The sequence below is a fragment of the Parus major genome, chromosome 2 (assembly GCF_001522545.3).
Source record: "Parus major isolate Abel chromosome 2, Parus_major1.1, whole genome shotgun sequence".
Taxonomy (NCBI): Eukaryota; Metazoa; Chordata; class Aves; order Passeriformes; family Paridae; genus Parus; species Parus major.
In genome coordinates this window covers 45,228,230-45,252,866 of record NC_031769.1, presented here as the reverse complement: position 1 = coordinate 45,252,866, position 24,637 = coordinate 45,228,230, and the positions used below count along the sequence as shown (strand labels likewise).

The following is a 24,637-nucleotide window of genomic DNA, read 5'->3' as shown; positions in this document are numbered from 1 at the left end:
CTACCAGCAAATACCCCCAAACCCTTCAAGACACTTCAGCACACTCATTGTTTGAAGTGACATCTGCATTTCATCAACAGGTGAAACTGTTGAAGTCGGGCAATGAGAATGTGACAATTGCTTTCCTACATGGGAGTAAATCAGCAGGATGGCATTGGGAGATAAATGCGGCCAACACAGCTTCTTTTGTATTTGTGTCCAGCAAAGCAGTGAATATATATATTTATATATGAATATATCTATATATATATCCACATGTGTGTGAGCTGCACAAGTTCTCCCACCTCCAGAAGAAAGCTTCCAATTCCAGTATACATCTGTGCACTGTGCTGTACTTTGTATTTTCTAGGGACGTACTTGAAGTACACTAAGAAGGTATCTGTGATAAAGCTGCTTTACGAGCCCCACCCAAACAAAAGTATGCCATATAATTAGCTTTGACAAAGTTTATATCCAGGTATTCTTTAATCATCAGATGTAACAATCCAGCAGTTCTATGGACCTGGTTAATTTCCCTGTGTAAATGTTTTATAAAGAAAGCAACATGTTTAAATTGCAAGCTTCATGTAATAGAAAACATTAAAATTATATCTATGAACTTTAGAAAAGAACAGTATTAGAGACACACTCATGGGACAGGGGTTCTTAACACAGTGTCTTAACTATGTAACCATTAGAAGATGGGAAGTGCCTTAGAGAAGAGGGATTAATTTCAAACATTGTTAAAGCACAACACAAGTCTCTTGTTCTGGGGCAAAAAGCAAGAGGAACTGTACAGCCTCCAGGGGTGGCCAAAATCTCGACAATGACAACGAAGATCCATGTAGTCCAACAGCCCCAGAAACAGCACACTGCCTTCCTCCCCAGGCTTTGCTAACAAAGGAAAGACACCTTTTCACATTTCAGTTTATTAAAAATGGATACCATAAACAAGACCTGTACAAAAAATAGCCTGCATTGCCCAGAATTTGGTAGGAGTTGCATGATGAGAAGTTATCGTCTTGGGCCTCCTCTTCCTCTTCCACGACCTCGGCCTCTGCCACGGCCTCTGCCACGGCCTCTTCCAGCAACTTGGCAGATAAAAGGAAAAGGGTAAATCAAGTGAGACCCAGGAATACTTTCATTTTGGTTAAAACATTCTGTATTGAGTCTAACCACACTCCTTTCCTGTGATAAGACATTAAGTTAGGCATTAAGTCTGTTAATGCTGCTTAAGTTTCAGGCAATATTTATGTCTTTTGTGTTAGTTCTTCCAGTATACAACTTCCAAGACTACCGTCCTTGGCTTCACTGCAGAAAACAAGGGCATAAAACTGTTGGCTGCTCCCAAATGACTGGGTAATCTTTCAGGAACCCCATATATACATATACACAGTCTAGTTTTTCAGAGAGAAATGACATGGTATTTTGACATGCTGTGAAATTCCCAAACCCATCATATAGAAGGTCAGCATTTTGAAAGGATCCCAGCATCCAACAGCTCCTACTGGTCTCAGTGATGCCTCTGCCAATTGAAGATGTGGTTCTAAAGCAAAGGTCTTGACTGTGTGCTCCCGGTTTTAATTACTGGTATTTAATTGTAAACAGAAGACAGAATCATAGGACACTGCAGGCTACAAGCAACTGCTGAATGTCTTATGATCCATAAGATGATAATGTGCCTTCACATCTTTCTCTCTCTCAAAGAAAGGTGACTCACCAGGAGTGACACTCCTGCAAGGACACTCTACAAACTTTAGATTATTGGTTCATTTCGAACATGTTTGTGAATGCAGGGCTCATATACTGAAAATTCTGCAGAAGTGGGTGGTTCTCTAGGACATACCCACCGGCACCTACATTCAAGGAGCAGGCTGTGACAATTACTATGGGACAGAGGTTAGAAATGCAAAAGACAGAAGGAGCAGAGACACAGGACAAATTTGACATAAGCAAGGTGTCATATATTGCTGGTGATACACCAACCCTGTAAAATCCATGGAAGCATGAACCCCAGCTGGAAGATGACAGCACTAGCAGCTGTGCTCACCAAGTGCCAGCACACTTGGACCCGAGGCACACGTGGCACACACACCCCAGCCAGCATCCTGCCCTTTCCTGACCACTTGCCAAGGACAGGGCAAGGGTTTTACATTTCTGAAACCAAGGGAATTTATGGATTAAGGCAAAGCACAGCACAGCTTAGGTCTGAGGGGGCTTCCGCACACTGTGGATGCAGGGAGCATCAAGCCAAGGTAACTGCAGCTATCATTGCTGCTTTCCCCAAAGCTGACACCAAGCAGGGCTGTTCTTGCTCACACATCATGAGGTTCAGGAAAAAAAGCAATCCAACCACACTCACTTCTCCATGTGGTCAGATTGTTTTTAATGAACTTGAGAGGAGCAAAGCCCATTTGGGAGCATTGTCCTTATTCCCTATCAAGGCAGCAGCCACAGCACTCACACTTGGTGCTGCACAGCCAAGGTTCTTCACCAATGCAGAACACGCTGCACACTCACATACTTCAACACTAATTACAAGAGAAATGGTACAACATGATTTTACAGCACAGTTAGCTTTCACTTACAGCTCACTGTTTTAAAAACACACAGACTAACTGGTGGGCAAAATACATACTGCTGCTGATTTCCTGGGGTTTACTGGAGACTCATCTTTAATAGTGTGGATTAAACTTGCGTTACTGTCTATGCTGTTAGGCTTCTCAGGAAAAGGATTTTTATTCAGCAGCACTTTGAAAAGAAAGTTCCAGGAAGAGTAAAAGAGCAGAGACTGGAACACTACTGGGAGCCAAAGCTGGAGATGCACTCACTGGAATACAGCCTCTATTCCCTCAGGTTCCTAAGTCTCTCAAAATTCAGAGATAAAATTTTCATCCCCCACCAAATTTCAATGAACCACTCAGCACCATTTGAGATGCTGTCCTGTACTTATTATCTGTGTGAAGCTCCTCGAACAAACTGGGGAAACAGACATCTGGAGAAGAGGAAGTGTAAATCTCTTTGGGTGCCAACTGTAAGACTCAGATAGGTTAAGACTTACTCAAGCTGATACACATTTACATTTTTAAAAATAGATGCATGAAAAGCCATAACACAACTTCACGTGAATGAAGCTCTGCAGATGCCAAGGAGGTGGGCAAGGCAGACTGAGCCAGTGCTGTGTCAAACCCTCAATGAAGGAATTTGATGCCAAATGCAGATGTTCAGACACTCAAATCAGACATCTTCAGACTCACAGTACTAAAATGCACACAAAGGCAGAACAAACACAGACTAGGAAAGCACAAACTCACCTGCTTCTCTTTTCTTGGACTTGACTTTTGGTTCAACATCCACTAGCAAAGTATCCAGAGGCAAACTGTCTGGCAGAATGAAGTAGCGGATGTTGTTCCCTCGAATACTCAGTGTCTCCAGCTGCACGGGCTCTCTGTTCTTCAGTGTCATTTTCACTGCTTTGAGATGTGTGTTCATACTGACATCCACTCCTGAAACAACACAAGCCTGATTTCAGGGATGAGGTCTCTTGTTACCTGTTTTTAAGTATGCACATGAAATGAGATTTATCCTGTTCATCAAGACCTGCTTCTACCACTCATGAATTACTTCAGCCTGTCACAGAATACAACCACATCTCTTTTCTCTCTTGAATTATGCCAGTTACCATGAGAGGCCTTTAGCTCCTCATAGTTAGAGATCTTTATCCAGGTCCTGACCATAGCTGCTTTGTAAATGGTTAAAACAACTCCTCTGAACAACAACTAAACTACTGCTTCTTACAAAAGGCTAATACTAATCTGTAGTCCTTTAAAAGAAGTAAAACAAACCTTGCAGGAGGAAAAATAACCTAGATCATTTCCTTTTTCTGTAAGCCTTAGGAAAATTCAACCACAAAAGCAACATTTACTCTCTGATAAAATCCACTGAACACCAGAATGGATTTTCTATATAAATACATAAAATACCCCACTGCAAGGAACACTGTGGTTACAAACTCTGAGAACAGTGAGTACATAATAATTGTATGGAATCAGTACTGTGCACACTATATTGTGTTATGCATAATCCCAAACTGGAAAAAAATCTCAGTTGGACACATGTACTGTGTAACAACTGTGACAATCAATTAAAAAAAACCCAGAAGTTTTTATTTTGCATATCTAGAGCTTTAGGTGGGATGTGATCCCCAGTTATGAAGATCAAAATGACAGTGTCTTTATTCTTCTGTCCTCTCCCACTCCCTTTGGATTTTACACAGCTCCTCCCGACCCAGTCCCTTGGTTGGTATGAGGGGCATTACACAAAACCTGCCCCTTCATCCCTGCTCCTGCCCTGGCACAGGGAGGAAGAGGAGATTGTACAATGTTTTTACAGATTCTTAGCAGAAAATGAGAGAGGCCTTGCTCGACAATTAAGCCTGAAAGAGCAGTAAGGTCAGGAGCCCAGCAGTGTGCTTGCTTCCCACCTGGCTGGGTTCAGCAGAGCGTGCTGCAATCGGGCACCGAGGTGGCTCAGTCAGCTCTAATCAAAGCTGATGGACCTGGCTGCAAAATAATGCTAGTTTTGAACTCTGCCAAATACCCACAGATTGCTACTGGCCAAAAAAGCACCTCAGCAATCCTCTGGAATAAAATTAAAACTTAACAAAAGTGGTATCTTTTCTTTTTTTCCTCCAAGAGTGCCTGGGCAGAAGAGTTTCTGAAAGCTGCCTGGGGCTGAATTTGAGAAGGGAGATGCAGCAGCTTCCTCAGCTCAGCCGTGAGGGTTTGCCTCATTAAACACAATGCTAAGTACAGCTCACAGGAACACATTCAGAACGATGTCCCACACTGAAATTATTAAAGCAAATAAAATAGCTTGCACATGTTTTAATAGGTGACAGCCACATAATGAACCTACAGAATTCCCTGCAACTTTCAGCTTGGCTTTCAGCTCAGAAAGAAGCACCTGGCAATCAGGCACTCCCAGAACCGACAGGCCAGACCTCTGGCAACAGGGTGGGAGCAGATTCTCTTGGCCAGGATTCCTCTTTGCCCTGTATCCCACACTCAGCTCTGCGTTTTCAAACCCGCCTCTCATGAAATCAAACATATGCAAATATGCATTTCCATCTAGATTTGCCTTAACAAAAACCGTGCTCAACAGAAATAATTAACTTTATTTTTTCGATTAGAACTGCCTACATGCAAAATTTAAGGCCACATCAGATGTCCAGAGAAGCTGTGGATGCCCCATCCCTGGCAGTGTTCTAGGCTAGACTGAATGGGGCTTTGAGCAACCTGGTCCAGTGGAAGGTGTCCTTGTGCATGGCAAAGGGTTAGAACTGACTGATCTTTAATGTCCCTTCCAACCCAAACCGTTCTGTGACTCTGTGACCGTGCTACTAAAATTCTAAGAGACCACTAAGCAAAGTTTGGAAGAGTTTGCTTCCTTCCCCCCGAGCCTCTCTGCAGGCAAAGCTGCAGTTGGGCTCAGAGGCTCCCAGTGCTACAGCGAATTTACAGCTCCCAGCAGAACCTTTAAACCAAAGAAATCTCACGGATGCACTCATCCACTACCACACAGCAAAGACAATCCGTGACCCACTGAAATTCCCAAGTACTTTCGTGGCTGCCTACGGAGAGCCGGCTGGTCACAACTCCCCACTGTTCCCAGCAACCCCCGACAATATCCAGACTCTTCTGCAACACAAACACACCTCGCGCTTGCACACAAAGCTATGAATTACAAAGCCCACCTCCAGCATTTTCCTGTGCCGGTCCCCGCAAGAGGGAGCACAGGACAAAAAACTCATTCAAGCCGCGGCTGCCAGTTTTCTGCCGAAAGGCAACGGGGAGTATTTTGTTGCATCTTCCCGTCCTGCCGTACCTGTGATCGTTCCATGCACCTGCGTCCCATTCTTCAGCTCAATGGTCACAGTCTCATGGCTCAGCTTCATTAGAAACCTGGGAATTAAGAACTTAATTTAAAAAACCCCAAGCCAATGTTCACTTCCACATAAAGCCGTACGCTTTCGACAGGCAGCACCAAGCAGCTCTGCATCCTGAGCCCCCAAACAGATTCTGCTGGGGATGTTCAGTGACACACTCCACGTCCTGCCCAGCCACCGGGAGCTGGGACGCTTGAGTGACACACTGCCGAATCCAGCATCTACTTCCAGGCGAAACGGCCATTATTGTACAAAGAAGGATCCATTTCAAAAATCGTTACAATCTCAGGAAAGCAACGCTACCCCAGGCCGGGGGGTTTCCCCCCAAAAAGGGGAAGGGGGCTTGGCCGAGCGACCCGCGCAGTCCCGGGGCGGGAGCGGCCCGGCACAGCCCATCCCGGCCCGCTCCCGCTCCCGCCCGCAGTGAGGGTAGAGCGCGGGGCGGCCCTGAGCGAGCGGGCTCGGCCGGCGCTGCCGCCGCGGCCGGGCGCGGGCAATCCGCCTCCATCCGCCCCCATCCGCGCCCACCCGCTCACCTGACGAGCTTCATGACGGCGAGCGGGCGGCCCCGGGCGCGGAGCGGCGGCGGGCGGGGAGCCCCGGGCGAGCGGAGCCCCGAACACGGTGGGGCGGAGGCGCCTCTCGGTTAGGCCGCGCCAGGCCGCGCGCGCCAGGACGTGGCCGCGACAGCGCCCCCGAGCGGCCCGGCGGACCCGCCGCGAACCCGTGGGGGGAGAGGGCGGGGAAAAGGTGGGGACGGGGAAAAGGTGGGGATGGAGGAAAAGAAGGATGGTGGGAAGGAGCTGTGGGTAGAATAAAGGGGCTTGGTGTGTGAAAGCCTGGCTTTTTGTAAGGTTTTACAAGCACGAGTTTGTCTTCCTTAATTTAAAATAAGTTTTAGAAAAGAAATAAAAATAGACTACTTCCTTTTAAACCTGCTTTGAACTTTAAGGAAAGGAAAAATCCAAGGCCTAGAACCTGTAAAGCACTAATTTATTGTGAAAAAAGTTACAGCTTCAGGATCCAGAACTGTAACAGCAACAATTTTCTCGGTGTGTTAGTCTCTTCACCTAGAGAAGGCAAAAAGGAAAGGAAGACAGCTTGAATTTTCACCTATTGGTATGGCCAATAAGACCCTGAAGCACCCTTGTGAGGAAAGAGGCAAAGAGCCATTGGGCCTGAGCAGAGGTGACACTGGGGATGGAGCACTCCAGCCCCAGCAGCTCCAGGCAGAGATCCAGCCATGGCTGAGAGGAGCAGAACATGACACAGTGCAGACAGGCACTGCACAAGATCATTCATCACCGTTTGAGTGATGCTCCCCACCTGCAACGAGCACACCCAAAACTGAAGAATCCTTCAGGCTCCTAAGGAACCATTTGGGAACAGTCTGCTCCAAAGCACAAAATGCACTGCAGACAGTACCTCTAGAAAAGTTGAACATTTTATTGTCATTTAGGAGTAGTACACCATTTGTGATTTTAGAAATACAGACTCTTTGCAAAGCACTGAAACACAGGTGCCTTCCAACTTCTAAAACCTACGTTACTCTACGTCTTACAAACCTTTTATATTAGCAATTCAAGTTTGGTCTTTGCTGCAACAAGTTCTTCACCAAAGATGCAACAACTTAGTTCTAGACTGCAAGACAACTGAGCCAAGTTTCAAACTCCACCTGCCAGTGAGCCACCAGAACCACTGCTTTCAAATATTGAGTCTATGATGTTCTTGTACTTTGTGCCCATGACGGAGTTCACCTTTGAAAATTTTAAGTTAAGAGGATTTTCCAGTTAGCCACCAACTGGTATTTTTCCATTACAGCATCTAGAAGCAAACGGATACTTTGCAAGTACTAGTGCTCATGAACAGGTTATGTTTACACAAAACCCAGAGAGGCCTCCAGAAACATTCAAGGTTAAAATGAACAGTTGCAAAAGGAAAAAAAAAAAAAAAGAAAAAAAAGAAAGAAAGAATCTGTACATATTTTCAGTCGTAACACAAGGGAACACTGGAGTATCAGTGTTTTGTGTTCTAGCTTCAATAGTGACACCTGTGCTAGTCCTAGTAGTATTCTACATGTTTGTCCCTTCCCCCCACTTAAATTTTATACTCGCAATCTGAATATACAGCTGTACTTACAGGAAATATTAAACAATGCACAGCGCCTTAAGCAAGTTCCATGTCTGGTTTTGAACAAACCATATAAAGTAAGTGACAAAACAGTTTAAAATTGGTCCTTATTTTTATACAGCTTGGAAGCACTAAATTTAAAGACACACATTAACCAGCACAAATTAGTCTGCAGCTTTTTTTTTTTTCTCCTTTTTTTTTTTTCTTAAAAGAGTGTGTTACAGTATCATGCATCAAAAGCAAGCTGCTGCTCCCAAGTAGAAATATGGAGTTTAGACTTACTGCTTTCTCCTCAGGGTGTTATTCCTTCTTTCATAAATTATTTCAACATAACCAAGGATAGAAGCAGCTGACTAGCAAAACAATAAAGTTCACCTTTTATGTTGTGACCCATTCTTAAAGTAATGAAGTACTTTGGAACTTTAGCATAAGGAAGGTTGAATAAACACTGCAAAGGACTTTTACATTCTTTGATTTTGTTAACATCTTCAGAAAGAAAATTCTACATTTTAACTCGCTAACTACTGGATTTTCATATGGAGACTGTAGTATTGAAACAGTGCAAGACATTTGCAACTTCAGGAACATCCAATTACACTGCCCTTTCACCCAAACAATGATTAGCAGAATATTGCATCAGTTCTAGATAAACAAGACAGGACAAAAAACCTCGTTTTAGAGTAGCATTAGGATTCAAAAATCTTTCATATTTAGTGAAAAGAATCCACACACAAAAATATGCACGAAGGACTCCTTAACACGGACTTTATCACAACAAATGTAATCCAGCTGTAAATCTGGACCCAGACTTTTTATTGGTATGAAGCCATATTTGTTCAGAGACCACTATCAGATGTTCCATTATTAATGCTTTACCATTTGGGTATTTCGAGACACGAACAGCATCAGAGCTCTCTCCTGTCAAGATCAAAAAACCAGCTGAAACAACCCAGGTGGAGCATGAGCTTAAGCAGTCCTCTTAAGCTCCAAAACATTCCAGACACCAAAAAGCTGGCTTTTGTCTTTGCATTAACCCAGTAAGAGTGGAGCCCTGTCCACTAATGCAATATTCCAAAGACCATTGCAACTAAGACTATCAAGTCAGGTCTCAGTTGAAAGCTACCACCACCACAGGACACCATTTCCTTACCCCTGACCCCCCACTGTCAAGGAAGAATGTTCATAAGAGCGTTTTTTGGTGTGGAAAGCAGGTCAGTAGAGACTCCAAGTGTGGCTTGAAGAATCCTCAGTACCAAGCCGCTTTCCACACACACAAATTCAGTCCATCTTCTCCTTCTGGACCAGCTTGGGTGCATCTACAAAGTCCTTGCCGTTGTAAAGGATGATAGCAAAAGTTCCAAAGCTGGCACTTCCCCAGAAAAGCACATAGGCCAGTGTCTCAGTCCATGTATCACCTGAGAAGAAGAGTCAGATAAACCTTTTAGCTCATTATCTCCCATTAGCAGACAGTTTTGCTTTAGGACAAATGCAAATATTTCAAGCTCTCCCTCAGAGATCTGCTGTCAAATGAAATCAGAAGTCTTTCACAGATCTTTTTCTGTTTCTCTACCTTGGAAAATTCGTATTTCCCACATAGTTCTTGGAACACACTGAACAGAGATTTATGGAAGTCAGTCAAGAATTCTACTGGCAGTAATGCTAGAAAATTCAAGGCAAAAACAGAAGGCAAAAACCTTTACCACTACCAACACAGATTTAGATTAAAGGGAAACCCATCAGAACCAGGCTTATGCCTGTTTCTGACAGTTTTGAACTGTCTTTCTGCCCAAAATTACACAGGTATTCCTCTGGGGCTTCATCCAGCCTGCAATAAAGCTACAGGTCCACCAAGGTCCATCTAAATTTGGGGATAATTAACTACCCCTTAACTGACTTCTACATGAGTTTTAACATTATTTTCTATAGCCCTCAATCTCCAGAGCCATGTTCAAGCACCTTTTTGAATGACTGAGAAGCAATTCTATACTGAACAGTAACTGGTAACCATTTACACAAAGTTCACAGAGGAACAAGCCAGTTTTATAAAATTAAACTCAATAGTAACTTACCAGCCATTAGCAAACAAATAATGCACATGGAGAAAGCAACCACCATAATAATGGGCAACTGGGGAAAGAGAAACAGAATGATCACTTGATACAGCAGTACATATGTTCCTTAATTTCCTTTAAGATGGGTTGTACTGTAAAGCTATTTACTTCCTTTGCTTCTCAATTCACCTGCATTCAGGTACAGATAAAAGTTTGGATAGTTCCAAAATTTGGAAGACGGTGCTCAATAATTATGTTTAGAATTGAAATACACCTCCTGTGCATTAAAAGACAGGTTGATGTTTATGCTTTGTTTAAAAAAAACCCCAAAGCACCAGTTAAACCCCATTATGTTCCCAAATCCCATTTCAAAATAGAAAGGGAAGGGTGAAAAAAATAAAAAAGGTGGGGGGTTTGTGTTATAGTCTGTGCTTCTGCATGAAGTGAGAGAAAAGATTCTTCTGCAGAAGGAAAGTGTCATTGATAGTGACCAATAGAATTTTCCCCCTTCCACCTGGTGAAACATATGTTTAAAAAAGGAAGCAGCAGTTTTTCCAATACCGAAGGACACTCCATTTTCTTTCAAGGGAACAGTCTGGGTTTAATCCTAGAATCAGGTATCATAGAAACATTATCAGATTACAGGGATGCTTCATGACTAACAGACAAGTCCTACTCAGGCATAATGAAGTCAGTGACTGAATGGCTGTGTTTCTCTTATCACAAATAAATTCTCCATACTCACAGCTAAGAACTTCCAATCTTTCTTGACATGTAAAGGACTAGCAGGTTCTACTTCATCCACTGAATAATTTCCAAGGAAAAGATCAATTGCATCCTGGAAGAGAAAGGCAGGACAAGAGGTAGAATGCACAGCAATGTTTATCAAATACACTTCCCCATGGCTGAAAGCTTTACTTACTTGTCTAAATCCATCAGAAAAGTTGTTTTTGTAGTAACGTATTAATGAGTTCCAGCCATCCATTATTAAGCCCCATTGAGTTCTTTTCCCAGTTCTGCAAAAAGAAATTGTGAAAAATATTTAAAATACCTGTATAAATTCAAGACTATAATTTCAAATTAACATTGTCATTATCCAGACGTGTACTACATTAAATGAGCACCTGACAGGAATACATTTATCTAGTGCTGCCTCTGCATTATTACCAAACAGACTTGCAACAAAATTGGAAAATAAAATTACACTTCTTTCCATCAGAAAATATAAATGTGTATATTCATGGCACACTGCCTTGGTTTTTATATTCAGATAGCCTTTACTTTCATATAAACGTGGCAAAGAATCTGGAGATTTTAGTCTGACTTTTTACCACTCTTGCAAAAAACTGATTTATAGCTTAAGGCCCAGGTTAATAACCTTCTCAGACAGAAGGACTTGAAGAAAATCCCAAACATGCTCAAAAATCCAGAAGGCCCTTATAAGAAAGGCTGACTTGCCTTGTGTAATCGGTCTTTAAGGCACCAGTTCCAGCATATTGTTTGGCACAAGCATTAGCATTATCAGCCCATGCTGCGAATAGGAAAACAATAAGAAATATTAAGGAAGTTATATACTCTCTTCAGAGGAAAAGTCATTGTTTGAACTCTATAAACAGCCTACCATTTTTGTAGATTTTCTCAAAGTCTGCCTGCTCTTCAATTCTCTGTCCCACATGCAGAACACCTAGTCTCTGGAATAAAAAGCACATTGAAGCTTGCTAGGAGTTTGATAGAAAAATTAGGATTTGCTTTCAGAAAAAGATGTATTTACCAAACTTGAGTCTAGTTAGTGCAGCTCAAGTAAGAAGTACAGTAACTCCACTATGCAAGCCCTTACTGGAGCATTCAAATTACATTTCCAAATGGAAAGCCTCTCTCCTCTTGCAGCTTGTCAAAGAAGAGTAAAACATTTACCTGAAGCTGGGCCTGGAGAGACCTGCGCGCTAACAAGCTCTGGATCACGTTAGTCCGATCCAGGCAGTCCATGCAGTTACTGCGGAACGTTCCTTCCTGCTGAGTCACAGTTTTACCCTCCGAGTCAACTAGAAAGTAACTAACACATACAACACATCTATTTAGAGATAACAGTCCATATAAACCACGTGTTCTTGTAAGAAAATATCCTAGCAACCAAAACACAATTGTCCTGAGCATTTGATGAGTGCTCAGCCATGTCTTCAAACTTTGATGCCTCACTGAATTCTTGCCATGCTGAAAAACAGCATCAATGGATGAACATGCAGCAATTTCAGGGCAGTAGTCATCCTTACAATTCAGGAAGTCAATCAGCAATAATGAGTTATATGCCACCGGGAAGAGCAGCTTCTGGTGCAAAATCAGGGACTTGTGTTTTTGTTTTCCCGCTTATTTTAGTGTCCCAGCTCCACAGATATGAAAATCATCAGCAGTCCTTAACAGCAGAAGTAACCAGATTTGTTTATAAGTGGTCACCAATGCATAAAAAGTCATCTAAGTTGCCAGGCACACTTCTTCCTGGAAGATACTCAGATTTTTTAAGGATGCTTGCAAAATATGGAAAATTCTGCTACCATCACATGCCATTCTCTCCATTATGTGAACGTGTGGGGGAAGCAGATATTCCCCCTTGCATAGGCTATAAATATTACCTCAATCTTTTAAATCCACCAAACCAGGTGTTTCCAGTAGCTGATAACAAACAGTTCATTTTAAATACTGAATTGTACACATGAATTCCAATACTGAGATGGTAGAACAAATATCCAATCTACTTATCAGCTGGATGTGTGAATGGGACAGAACTATGCTTGTCCTGCCACAGCATGAAAGGTTTACAGATTATAATCTATATATTAAATTACTCCAATATGCAATTATGAACTCTGGACTAGCAAATAATCCCCTATAATTGTAGAGCATTTTCATCAAGTCTAGAGTGGTCCAGTACTACAATCAGGAGACTCAGAAGCACATGACTTTGATTAAACTTGTGTTTTCTTTTTAAGAGCCATTTTCATCATTCTTGAACTAGTTTTGTTAAACCATGTTTTACATTGTTGAAGACTAAGGCTGACAATAATACCTTTGAAATCTTTCTTTTCCCCTCCAAGGTTTGCCTACAACTGATATTAGGATAAGATAGTTTGTTATTATCTGAACTAGAAATGTCTGTTCTTAAATGCTGCATCTCATATAGCGGCTCTAAAAAAATTTAACAACTAACAAAAAGCACTTCCACAAACCCAACTCTCCTTTCTGGCAGATTTTCCACAACTGGATTTAGCCTGCATAAAATAAGAATTGATTACCTCCCTAGGGGCTTCAAAACTATTTTCTATGAAGATCTATGAAGTTTCTATGAACTCAGACTTTTCCTATTTAAGCAATATTACTACAGATGAAATAAAACATGTTAAGTTAGAGCCAGCCTAATCTTGAAAAAGAGTCCTCAATTTTGTATCTTGTTTCAGGGATGGCTTTTTTTTCTTAATTTCAAGGAAATCTGGTTATTTTCTATGCCTCTAGTGGCAGTTGACAGTAAACAAGTTATGGGATTCAGTATTAATTCTAAGAATAAAGGATCCTTGTTGTATAGGAAAAACCTACAATCTTATTTGTTCTTACTTGGGGTGCTCAAAGTCAATTTACTCATTAGGTCTTTATGAGTTTTTAAGATTTTTAAGATTTTTTTTTTTTTTTGTGGTGGACAGAGAACATTAACTATAATCTGTTTAATTTATATCATTCCCATAGCCATCACTCCAGGCAAGAGATTTATTAGCAACACTCCTGTTCTAGTCCACACGTTACCTCATTTTATTTTGCCAGGATAGACTATACCACTGCTACTTCTGTAATATTTTAGCTGATCTGCTTTGTGCTTTAGTCACAAGACTTCAGGAATAGGAAGGAAGCAATCAGAAAAGCAGAACAAACAAAACTGTTTCCCTAGCAATCAAAAGGTCTGCAAGTAGCTATGACCAAAACCACACACTTGTGGGACTAAAGATTTAAATTGATTTGGACATTTTGTGTATTTTTATATGACTAAAGAAAATGAAAATTTCTTTCCCTGCAGGTTACTTATATTAGCAAGGACTAATGACCAATGCCAGTGCAAGGCTTGGAGCCAGAAAAATGTGTGTTAGAGAAAACACTTTTACAAATGCCTGTGGAAGGAACACCCAGTGTTTTATACTGCGTGGCAGAACAGTTTGCTGTGAACACCACCTGAAATTATTGTGGATGAAAAAAAATATCACCTAAAGAGACTTTCTTTTAAATAGCTCCAGTTGTATGCACATTAATTTCTTTGTATAACCCTTCACCCAACCTTACAAAGGCAGCTCTTGTCATAACTCAGGGTTGCTGCAATTCTCAGACCCACTTTATTGAGGTAATGTAGGCTCTACATCTTACCCATCCCACCAGGTCTCTAACCTTGCACACGGTGTCAGCAACACACCAGAGAAATGGATACACTAATGCACACATATGGATCTTCTTCATGGAAGATTACAGGTCTGTTTTACTGTGCCTTAATGCAGGACAATAGAAATTAGAGGAAGTGGTCTCATTTTAACAGCACAGAGGTGAAAGAACTGCATAGCCTTACCTGAACTCATCTTGCTGGTCTGCCAGTTGATCCAGCAAAATCTGAAGCCTATCCCACCTCATCCGACTGCACTCTTTATGGAAGTCAAACGCCACATATCTGTTCAGAGAGAGAAACATTTTTTCAGATTACAGATGTACTGCAGTGAAGGTTACAGAAAACCCTGCAGGAAAAAGCTGATCCATAAAACAGATAGTGACAGATTTTTTTTTTCTTTAGAGATGACTTTCAGCACAACTCTAGATTTTGTCAGTGCTCTGTAATCTTCTGATGCTGCACCCTTAGTGTGAATGGTGACACCATTTAAAGTTCTTTACAAAATGCCACTAGTTTGGGGAAGCAGACATTGAGTTCCAAGTTCTATGTATGTTCCATTCTATGGTCTGGCTAATATTTTTCCTCCAGAAAGTATAGAAGGGATATAAATCTTATCTCATGTCTTTTTTTTTTTTCCCCACCAGGATTCTTGTGTTCTCTGTTCACTTTGAACTAGACACAGGTGTTGAAATCCAACATTTTTTGCTGGCATAATTCCCTTGCTAACTAGAAACCTGAGACAAGTTCTGTTTAAGCAGCTAACTGTCATAAGAAAATTAAGCAGCTACAGACTTGGAACAAAATTTTTACAGCCAATTTCTGGCACAAAGTACTCTAAATGAGTGGTGCTTGTTTAATTAATGTATGTCTTTATATGTTTGCTGTGAATTACAGGGCATCACATTCCTGCAAGCATTCATAACCCAAAAGTTATTTGACAAGATTTCAGGATTATGCATGAAGAAAGAAGGTCTATACACACTGAAACAAGTTACTGAAGTCTCGAGTTTGACTCTGAGACAGGTAAACACCATCAAAAACAGCCAATAAAGTGGATTTTGATAGCAACAGTAAAATAGGGCTGCCAAACACCTCTTTTGAAGATATACAGAACATCATCAAAATGCACCTTCACATAATTTCACATCTTGGTTTCCACCAGATGAGGGTCTCAGAGGCAAAGCTTAACTCATAATACAAAATGTATTGCTTCATGTCACATTTACCTGACCATTCCATTTGCCATGCTGTTCACCATTTTTGAAAAGGTTTGCTCCAGAGGCTTCTCTGAGCCTTTTTGGTTAACCTGGGAAAATGGAAAACAGAGACAGAATTACTCAAAAGCCTGCTTAAAAGAACAACAACTTTTTCAAGAAGAACAAGTGAAAGCATACCAAGTTGACAATCATTTGCTTTCCATAGCTAATTATTTGTGAGTCAAAATGTCTTTGGAAGCCATCCATCTAGAAGAGAAAGGAAATGTGTTGACAGATGTACACTACTATTAAGATCTGTGCTTTACAAGAAACCTCCATTATCTCTGATGATTCTTATAACTAAGTATTTGCTGTTCTCTATTGTGCCAATACATTCCCACTTTCCTCCTCCCAGTCCATTCAGTTCTTTTCATTAAACAGGCTACAGATAAGCAGTATTGTACAGCTACTAAAACTGTTGCAAACTGAATCCAAAGAGAAACTACCCCCACTGATGTCTGCATTTTTTCCAGCCTTTGAATTCATTATGAGAAGTACAAGGTTTCTTGCTATTACTTTTAAAAAACATGAAGTTCAATCCAGTATTGCTGATTTTTATTCTTCTGATTACAGTTTGCTACCCTATCACACAAATACGAGCCCAGTAACATGTTAAAACCCCAAGACACAAACACTCACATACATGGTTTACTGACTTGCTGATCTGTGGCTTTGGTTTATACTTGAGGTTTGGCCTTTGAGACCAGAAAAAAGGGATAGATCCACGGGTCTGCAAAAGAATGGTAATGGTTTTAAACAGCAGGATTTACAAAACCCACTTGACGTTTAAAAATAAAGCAGACAGGTTTACTTTGTTAAACTAATTCAGGCTGTTGGCTTAGTTTTATTTGCATATATCATATAGAATCTATATTTAAAATCACAGACAGAGCTAGCTAGCTATGTATCTATGTTTCTTACAGTGACTTTACCTGAACAAACGATGCTTTGCTCCCCTTGTAATGCACAATTTGTTCTGTCTCAACAAAGTTAGCAGCGTGTCCTTCTGAATCAATACCTGTGTAGGAAAAAGACCATGTTAGCCAGCTCATCCTGCCTGCACAACAGTGACAGTACATCAGCAAAAGTCTTCCTTCTCCTCCCTTTAAAGTCCTCATAGGAAGCACAGAGCTGCCCGACAATGTAAAAATAAATGCACCCTTGGTAAAAGTTTAACATGATCTGCACCAAATTTAAACAGAACTGTGCATCTTCAAGTTAACACATTTTGATATTTCTAGCACTATAAATTATAATTTGAGATAAAATACCAGTGCTCTGACACCAAAATATTCACAATTCTGTAACAATGGTACTGCAGAAATGAACTAATTTCTTCAAAAGCATCTATGTTGTGACTAAGAACAGAGGAAGTAATTTAAATTCATTTCCCTGTTTGCTTTTTAACTTGAAACAATTAGAGAACACCACTCAGGACTTCCCTGCCAGCACCACTGATGCTCTTAGCTAGATTTACTGCTAGACCAAAAGGGCTATTACACACTTTCATTTAGCACCAATGAAAACAGCCATGTGTTAAAAATCACTACAAAACTTTTGCAGTAATGTCTTAAAGACATGAAGAAGAGTCATTTTTAATAAATACCAAAAAATCCTTCAATGCCTAATATTTTCTTTGGAGGAAGAACCTCAAAACAAACTAAACAATGTTTTTTTTTGCAAGCCATTACATAGCAATTACTCTTAAAGGTAACTCACATGTGCAGATGGAATACAGATTTTTGAAATAAATTGTTTTTTTTCTTTTACCTCTTACATAGTAGCGTACACCAGCCCTGAAACAGCTTCTTCTGGAAACAAGCAGCCAGTCAAAACACTTGCCATTAATAGAACAAGAGTGCATAGTGATAACTGATGAACAACACTAAGGAAAAACCCCAAGGTTTCATTAGGATATTTTTACACATCAACAGGTAGGAAACATCAAGGAACCTACAGATTTATTTGACTGTAATCTCTTAACATTTGTCACCCCAACAACAGCTGAACATTAAACTTGAGAGACAGTAACAATATTAGGCTCAATATGCACATTGCAAAACACTTTATGGTGATGTTACTGATGAACAAATATGAAAATTGCTGTAATTTTGAGAAAATGTGATTCCAAAGCACCTTATTCTGCGTCTTATGGTCCTAATTAAAAATTAAGAATCCATCTCAACCACAATTTTATCAGACTACCATAACAGTTTCTTGCCCCTATTGCTTTTAAAAAGGAACAACTACTTCAAAAAATACCTCTTCAAAATTTTTTCTAGGCTTTTAGAAGAGCAAATATCTTGGGGTATACATTTTGCAACTGTAAGTGCAACACGCACCACAACTACAAATGCCAGATCTAGCAGTAAAATAGACTGGCTTTCAAATCCATGTCAAGAAAAAGAAAATGAACACACACCATGACTCCAGCGTGAGCTTCTTACACAAGAATAGCTACGTGGCCTGGACAGGAAACCAAAGTGCCAAATGCACCTGGGACTAACCAACAAACAGGGGCAATGACAACTGGTTTCAGCTTTAGTCTTGTTTTGTGCTATTTACAGTGGCACTTATTTGGACTGCAGTAAGCTATCAAATCTATTAGAGACCAGGACTCATGAAAAATTTCTACAGGTGGATTCACCAGCTTGTATGCTTTGCCCCTAAAAACTGAAACATATCACTTTTAAAGTGAGCAGAAGATCCAAATGGTCAGTTCTTAAATTAGTGTACTACAGTCTTCTCTTCTTTGAGGAATCTAGATATTTCATCTCAAGTAAAATTTAGGTTCTGTATCTATGATTCAAATGTGACATAAAGCAGCTGTGTCACACATGAGCACCTCAGCTATGTTCAAGAACACACTGATTTCATACATGAGTCATCTTGATTTCAGTTGGCTTTATGCTAATACTGTTTGTAAACAACCCCCAAAAATATAATATAAATTGGCCCCATCCAGAATGTTCTCACAATTCAAAAACTAAAGCTGAAAAATAACCATTCCTCTGTTTTCCTGGAAAATTACTGCCAGGTCCTCCACCCATTAATTCAACATTTGTACAGCCCAACAATATTCTGTAAGAAAGATTACCTCTAGCCTTAGCTACTAAGCAATTGTCAGCCTATTTTCTGTTAGCAATCTGTCATCACTTAAAATGACAACCTGCTATTAGCAACTTCCACATACACAGATAAGGACAAGACAGAATTTACTGTTCTTCAGAAGGGCTTTGGTTTGGAGCAGCAAGGGAAATATCAAAAGTAGTTTAGGGCTTCAGATGATCAAAATCTCAACTATCCAAGTCTATAATTTCTCATCACTGCAAGACTAGAAGCCCAGCACACTTAGCTGAAAAAAATATACTTAGGTTTATATGGGGGGGGAAGAACCTTTAATATTATTGAAATATCTACTAGTAGCACCGTAGCAGTTCTCCTAAAGGGTCTTCCTAGCATTTTTACTGCTAGAAATCCTATTTCTTCAAATTCCTGAGTTCTCTATGGTTTTGCTGTAATTCTAATTTAACCAAACATTACTTATGCAAATTATTTATACAGTGAAAAAACAGGATTGAGGAAGGTGTTAATTGCAGTCTGTCAGTTGTTAATTGCAATTTACCCAGAACCAGCAGGATAAGGATTAGGGTGTTTCAATGGTTCCCTTTTGCTATTTTTCCTTTGTCTCTCTGCCTACTCCCACAACATTTTCCATTAAATGAAGTCACAGGAAAGGACTGGAGATGTGCCAGCAGCTGACAGTCCTACCAGATCAACTGATTCCATCTGGAAGCCATTCCCTGCACACACCTGAGAGGCCTTTGCAATGGATGAACAAAGCAGAACATGGCACGAGTTGCTCCATCCACTCTTGCCAGTCCTTTTCATGTTGTCAGTTCAGGAGCAACTACCTGGGACTTACTGTTGATCACACACTGCCTCCAGAAAGCATTCAGCTTCCTTGCAGCATTCATCCCTTCTCAAAAATAGACTCATGACTGCTTTCCTAAAACGGCTGTTGGTGCAGGAAGAGTAGCTTCCCAGGAAAAGCATTCCAGAAGCCTTCAGCAGAACTTATCCTTTTATTCATCAACATCCATAAGCACTCCTGCAAGTCAGAACTGTTCTCCCTTATTTCGTATCTAAAGTAAATGCATCCTTATAGCAAGATAAAAAAGCACTAAAGCTGATGGAAGAGCATTTGCCATATTAATCTTAACCTTCCCAGTGAACGACAGTTATGCAAACCATAACTGTAAAATAAAATACATTAAGCCTTCAAAGCAGGATATTCAAGGGAGTTAACACACAAGTGTTAACTCAAACAATATGTAACATCCACAGATGAGCAAATAACCCATGTAACTTATTTCTGACAACCATTAATTGTGTATATATATATATAATGTATCATTATAATACAATATTCATATTGTTATTATATAATACAATAATAATAATAATAACAATAGAGCAGCCTCATCAGCAGCCATTTTGCTACTGGACTACCCATACCCAGCACTCAGCTTTACAAAAGGATACATCCATGCATCACTGGTGTAGCAAACCTATGGATCTGAAACACATAAATACATGTTAAAAACACTAAACACTAGTAGCCAAGAAAGGTGAGTGACTATGCTTTGCCTAAGTATTTTGTTTTATACACTTTATATGATTTCCTTTTGGTTTAGTGTGAAACATTCCTTTCTGAGAAAAGAAGTTCAGGGAAAACTGCAACCTATGTAATTCCTATCAGCAGGAGGAAAAAAGTGAAAATCTAATCCTAATTAGGCAGCCTGGACAAAAAGCAAGCTGCTTTATCCTCCCTATACATAGCATTTACTCTCCTACAAACATGCCAGATATAAAGCAATATTTGCTGAAAATCTTTTGACATGGTGTGTTTGCTTTACCTCCACAGCAGGACATACGCAGAGATAGTAGTTACAGAAGCCTTCAGTAAGATGTATTTCTATGTGATTAATACTCAAAATGCTTGTTCAAGGGTTTTTCCTATCCTGCCACTCCTGAATAACTTCATCTTTCAAGAAAACTTTAAAGTTCAATACTAGAAGTCCGAAATCCCACACTTCATTACAAAAAACTGTTCCTGCATCAAGCCACCTGTAATCAATGAGAGGGGAAGTGTAGCCTAAAAATACCAGCTATCTCCCTTTTCAGCTTCTGTGTTTTGTCCCTGAGGTCTGTTTTCACTAGCCAGCCACACTTGGCTTTCCTTTGCTGTTCCCACCACAGCTTCTCTCTCATTTCCCAAGTTTTATTTGCATAACACTATGCAAACTTTACACCCAGTCAAATGCCCCTGGAATATGCACAACAGCCCTTCTGTAATTCCTATCTTCACATTCCAGAAGCACTGCACAATCCAGCCTTTTGGAACAGTGCTGTCTAATGTAATAGCACATCTCCACAGGTTACCGAGGCAGAAATAGAAGCCGTGTGTCACTTGCTTTGATAAATGCAAAGTACCGATGGAGAGAGGAGGCTGCTGTAGTGCAGGCAATCCAAGAAGTTGAACAGACAGAGGATGTCTCCAGTAGGAAGGAGCTTAGACAGATGGGCCATTAGGTGCCACAGCTGTGGCTCATGGTCATGCACTTGCATTTGCTGGACTAAGTGAATTCAAAGGTTACACTGCATTAGTCTTCATTTGAAATAAACTGGAAGACTCTAAACTGTCAGTCTTAATTACCAGCTTTATGATCTACTCACTAGGAAAATGGAATTTAAACTGCACTCACAGAGTATTATGTGAGACAGTCTTAGGAAAAAAGTGATGAACTGGACCTTGCCTATACCCAAGGATATGTAAGTAGCTAAACTTCAAAATGCTTGAGAAGCTTATGTTGTTCAGTGTAACTTCCCCTTTGATTTATATGAGCAGCTATCTTCACAGCACAGTATCTTCAAACACAGACATTTCCAAAACATTAGCTTCCTAGAAGTACTACTGAGGACATTGACAAAGTTGGAAGTTTGAAAGCAGAAGACTCATTGTGCTAAACTAGATGATGATTAGCCATGTTATACTAGATTCTGGCTGTCTGAAACAGACAGAGTCACAAAAAGCTGTTGCATACTTCTAGCAAAAGAGTATTTGTCCCCTATTAACCTAATCACTATTAAGTGTTTACCTCTGGTTGAGCAATAAATTCTCTCAGAAGGTGTCCATTCCATACAAACCGTGGATCTGCCTGCAACAAGAAAAAAGCCAACATGCTTTTAGAGTCAGTTTTGTTTAATTCAACATAAAGGCGGTGTCATAGTATCCATGTCTAAGTTTACATAAACAGGTTCAAATGCGGATGAAGTTCCCCTCTTTCATCGGTAGCCTTCATATCCTCAACTAGAAATCTAACTAAAGATTGGAGAGAGCTATTCTTTTAACTACTCTTAAGGGCATTGCCTGACACTTAAACCATTAACAACTGAGCTGCAGAACATAATGCACTGGTGCCCCTATGCTGGGGCTGTTTCCCTCTACTAGTACTGTTAAAAAACAACAACAAACACAAATATCATACAAAAACACCCACAACACTCCAAACACAGACCAAACTTCTCTTACATAAACTTGAGATGTTCAAAATTGCCACTATCCTTTTGATAAGCCATTATACTGCAGCCATGGGCATATGACATTACACTGCAATAATTGTAACCATCTGAGATTTGAATTTACTTGAAACTGAAGTTTTTTAGTGTACCTTACCTTTCTAAAAGCCTTCTGAACTGACAATTTTAAGGCAAACCAATCCTTTTGTGTCCTTGCTCTCCCTGGCAAGAGCACTGCCAGAGCAGCATTTGATGACGCAAAACAATCCCCAAATATACACAGTTTTTCCAATATGAAAAACCAAACCCATCGATGTAGGCACAAGAGAATTTCAAGTTCAAATTACATTTGGCTGTTGTCTTTAAAACAAAAGCAGCATACTAAATTCATACTTCACACAAAGAATTGGAATACTTTCGACAGAATACAACATCCCAAGACTGACAGCCGTAAAACCTGCAGTTCTATTCCAAGTTATCCCAAGTATATCCAAGAATACGAACACAAGTACAATTTATTCCTTGGATTCCTTCTCCATATTCCAGGTCAAAGGAATAACTTGCTTTCTCTCAATTTTTCTGTTTAGCCCCATCTTCTTGTAATTAGAAGTGCTCAAATTAGAGGCAAAACTTAATTTATTTTGGATTCTTGAAAATCCATTTAAAGTATACTTTAGGAAGTACTTCCAACTGCTGATCTGAAAGGGTGACATTAGTTCAGAACAGATCCCTAGAACATTGTGCTGCTCACAAGCTATGAGACTTGTGTGGACCGGTTTGTTCAGACACAACCCCTAACAGCTTGGATAAAACACCAGCATCATTTAAACATCATCTGCATCAAACTGACAGACAATTTGCAAGACAGACCATAAGATAAACTCAAATCCTTACCCTCTCTAGAAGGCTCATCTCCTGGAACTCTGGGCTTGTGTTGGCCAGCCGTTGCAGGGTGTGTGTTAGGTCGTAGGTTGTTGAGAAGTAAAACCCGTCCACGCTCAAGACATGATTAAGCATTGATAAAAATACTTTATTGTCCTGCAACTGTTAAGATGAGGAAAGAATAGAAGAGCTGTCATATACTACTATCAAAATATTTTACTCTTGTAAGCTACCACTACTTTTTGAAGTGATGAGATGAATTTTGCTAGAGCTCTAGCAATACATGACATCATCCAGAGATTACCATACAAGAAGGAAAGCATGAGAGTGCAATTCTGGTATCAGTTCACTGATAACTTGCAGCTAGCACACTGCAACCAAATTCTGCAACAACAGTGAGAGCAGAGAACAGTAGTCCTGTGAGGTAAATTGTAACAACTTCCAAGCAAAAAGGAAGCTCTTAAGTTTCCCTGAGAACCATTCTGTAAAAAAAAACCCCAAAACCAACAAGAAACAAAAATAAAGACAAAAAAACACCAACAACATGGCAAGACAAAAGAATAGTTATAATCTGTGTGTTCTGGTTCAAATTAACCTCATGCCTTTCCTGAAAAAGCATCAGATTCCCTTTCAGCTCCATTGATTAGACACCCTGACCTGCTCTTTATCCACTACACATCTGTTTTAAAAAAAATCTTCCACCTTTCCCTCCCTCAAAAAGATAAAGGTCAATTCTTCCCTGTTGGGTAACTACGTAATTGAAAATTCCATAAAGAAAGATAAGATGACAGCAATGCAGTTTATCATAGGGGCTGTCAGATGCATGAACATGTGAGAGAGGTTTAACAGAAGCATTAGGAAGTGTGTACCATCTTAACAGAAGCAAAAATGCACATCCATAAACTGCAGATGATACTCTAAGTTGCACCATGTGAGCTTATCATCTTGAATGCCATGATTTCATATACATCTATACATCAATAGTAAAGCCATTCTAGTAATGTGAACAAATCAGTAAGAAGGTATTATTCTTAAAAAAATGCATAGCTTCATCAAATTGGGTCCTGTGGGAATGAGCATTAACATCCAATAACATTCCTCCACGCACCTCTAATCAATGTACTTACCTGAATATCAGTTAAGTGCAGCATGGTCTTTTTGTAGGAGAGGATGTCAAAGTCTGTTGCTTTCCAAATTGCATGACTGAAAATCTCACCTACTTTTTTCTTTTTTGTTATTACAATAAGATACGTGCCTATAAATCAGAAAGAACAAAGCATGTATTAAGAAAAGCAGCCTATACTCATATCAGAAAACTGAAACCAACAGGACTTCATGTTCTTAAGTGTAACAAAAACGGGGCTGGAGCAAAAGTAAAATGTACTTGCTAAGCTACCCA

At 40.2% G+C, this 24,637-nt stretch overlaps 2 protein-coding genes across 2 annotated transcripts in view; both read right to left on the bottom strand.

The window, feature by feature from the left end:
- Nucleotides 1–442: 442 nt before the first annotated feature.
- Nucleotides 443–6,593, bottom strand: SNRPD1 (small nuclear ribonucleoprotein D1 polypeptide). The gene is made up of 4 exons (XM_015619966.3): nucleotides 6,463–6,593; nucleotides 5,866–5,942; nucleotides 3,294–3,485; nucleotides 443–1,070 (listed from the first exon to the last, which is right to left on the bottom strand). The coding sequence occupies exons 1-4, from the start codon at nucleotides 6,474–6,476 to the stop codon at nucleotides 994–996; spliced, it is 360 nt and encodes a 119-aa protein (XP_015475452.1). The 5' UTR covers nucleotides 6,477–6,593; the 3' UTR covers nucleotides 443–993.
- Nucleotides 6,594–7,352: 759 nt separating this feature from the next.
- The window catches only part of SACM1L (SAC1 like phosphatidylinositide phosphatase), a 29,557-nt gene continuing 12,272 nt past the window's right edge, over nucleotides 7,353–24,637 (bottom strand). Inside the window, exons 4-20 of the mRNA XM_015619410.2 lie at nucleotides 24,366–24,493; nucleotides 23,251–23,400; nucleotides 21,936–21,995; nucleotides 20,320–20,353; nucleotides 17,545–17,646; nucleotides 16,707–16,792; nucleotides 16,418–16,504; nucleotides 15,913–15,981; nucleotides 15,745–15,824; nucleotides 14,702–14,800; nucleotides 12,022–12,160; nucleotides 11,729–11,798; nucleotides 11,566–11,638; nucleotides 11,030–11,123; nucleotides 10,853–10,945; nucleotides 10,126–10,183; nucleotides 7,353–9,471 (exon numbers count right to left, since the gene is read on the bottom strand). Coding sequence (XP_015474896.1) covers nucleotides 9,335–9,471; nucleotides 10,126–10,183; nucleotides 10,853–10,945; nucleotides 11,030–11,123; nucleotides 11,566–11,638; nucleotides 11,729–11,798; nucleotides 12,022–12,160; nucleotides 14,702–14,800; nucleotides 15,745–15,824; nucleotides 15,913–15,981; nucleotides 16,418–16,504; nucleotides 16,707–16,792; nucleotides 17,545–17,646; nucleotides 20,320–20,353; nucleotides 21,936–21,995; nucleotides 23,251–23,400; nucleotides 24,366–24,493 — 1,559 coding nt within the window. The 3' untranslated portion in view covers nucleotides 7,353–9,334. The remainder of the gene's footprint in view (nucleotides 9,472–10,125; nucleotides 10,184–10,852; nucleotides 10,946–11,029; nucleotides 11,124–11,565; nucleotides 11,639–11,728; nucleotides 11,799–12,021; nucleotides 12,161–14,701; nucleotides 14,801–15,744; nucleotides 15,825–15,912; nucleotides 15,982–16,417; nucleotides 16,505–16,706; nucleotides 16,793–17,544; nucleotides 17,647–20,319; nucleotides 20,354–21,935; nucleotides 21,996–23,250; nucleotides 23,401–24,365; nucleotides 24,494–24,637) is intronic.

Coding starts and splice junctions, on each gene's coding strand:
- SNRPD1 (XM_015619966.3), bottom strand. Junction 3,486..5,865: donor GGTGCATGGAACGATCACAG/GTACGGCAGGAC, acceptor GTGTTGTTTCAG/GAGTGGATGTCAGTATGAAC. Junction 1,071..3,293: donor GTCCAAGAAAAGAGAAGCAG/GTGAGTTTGTGC, acceptor TTATCTGCCAAG/TTGCTGGAAGAGGCCGTGGC.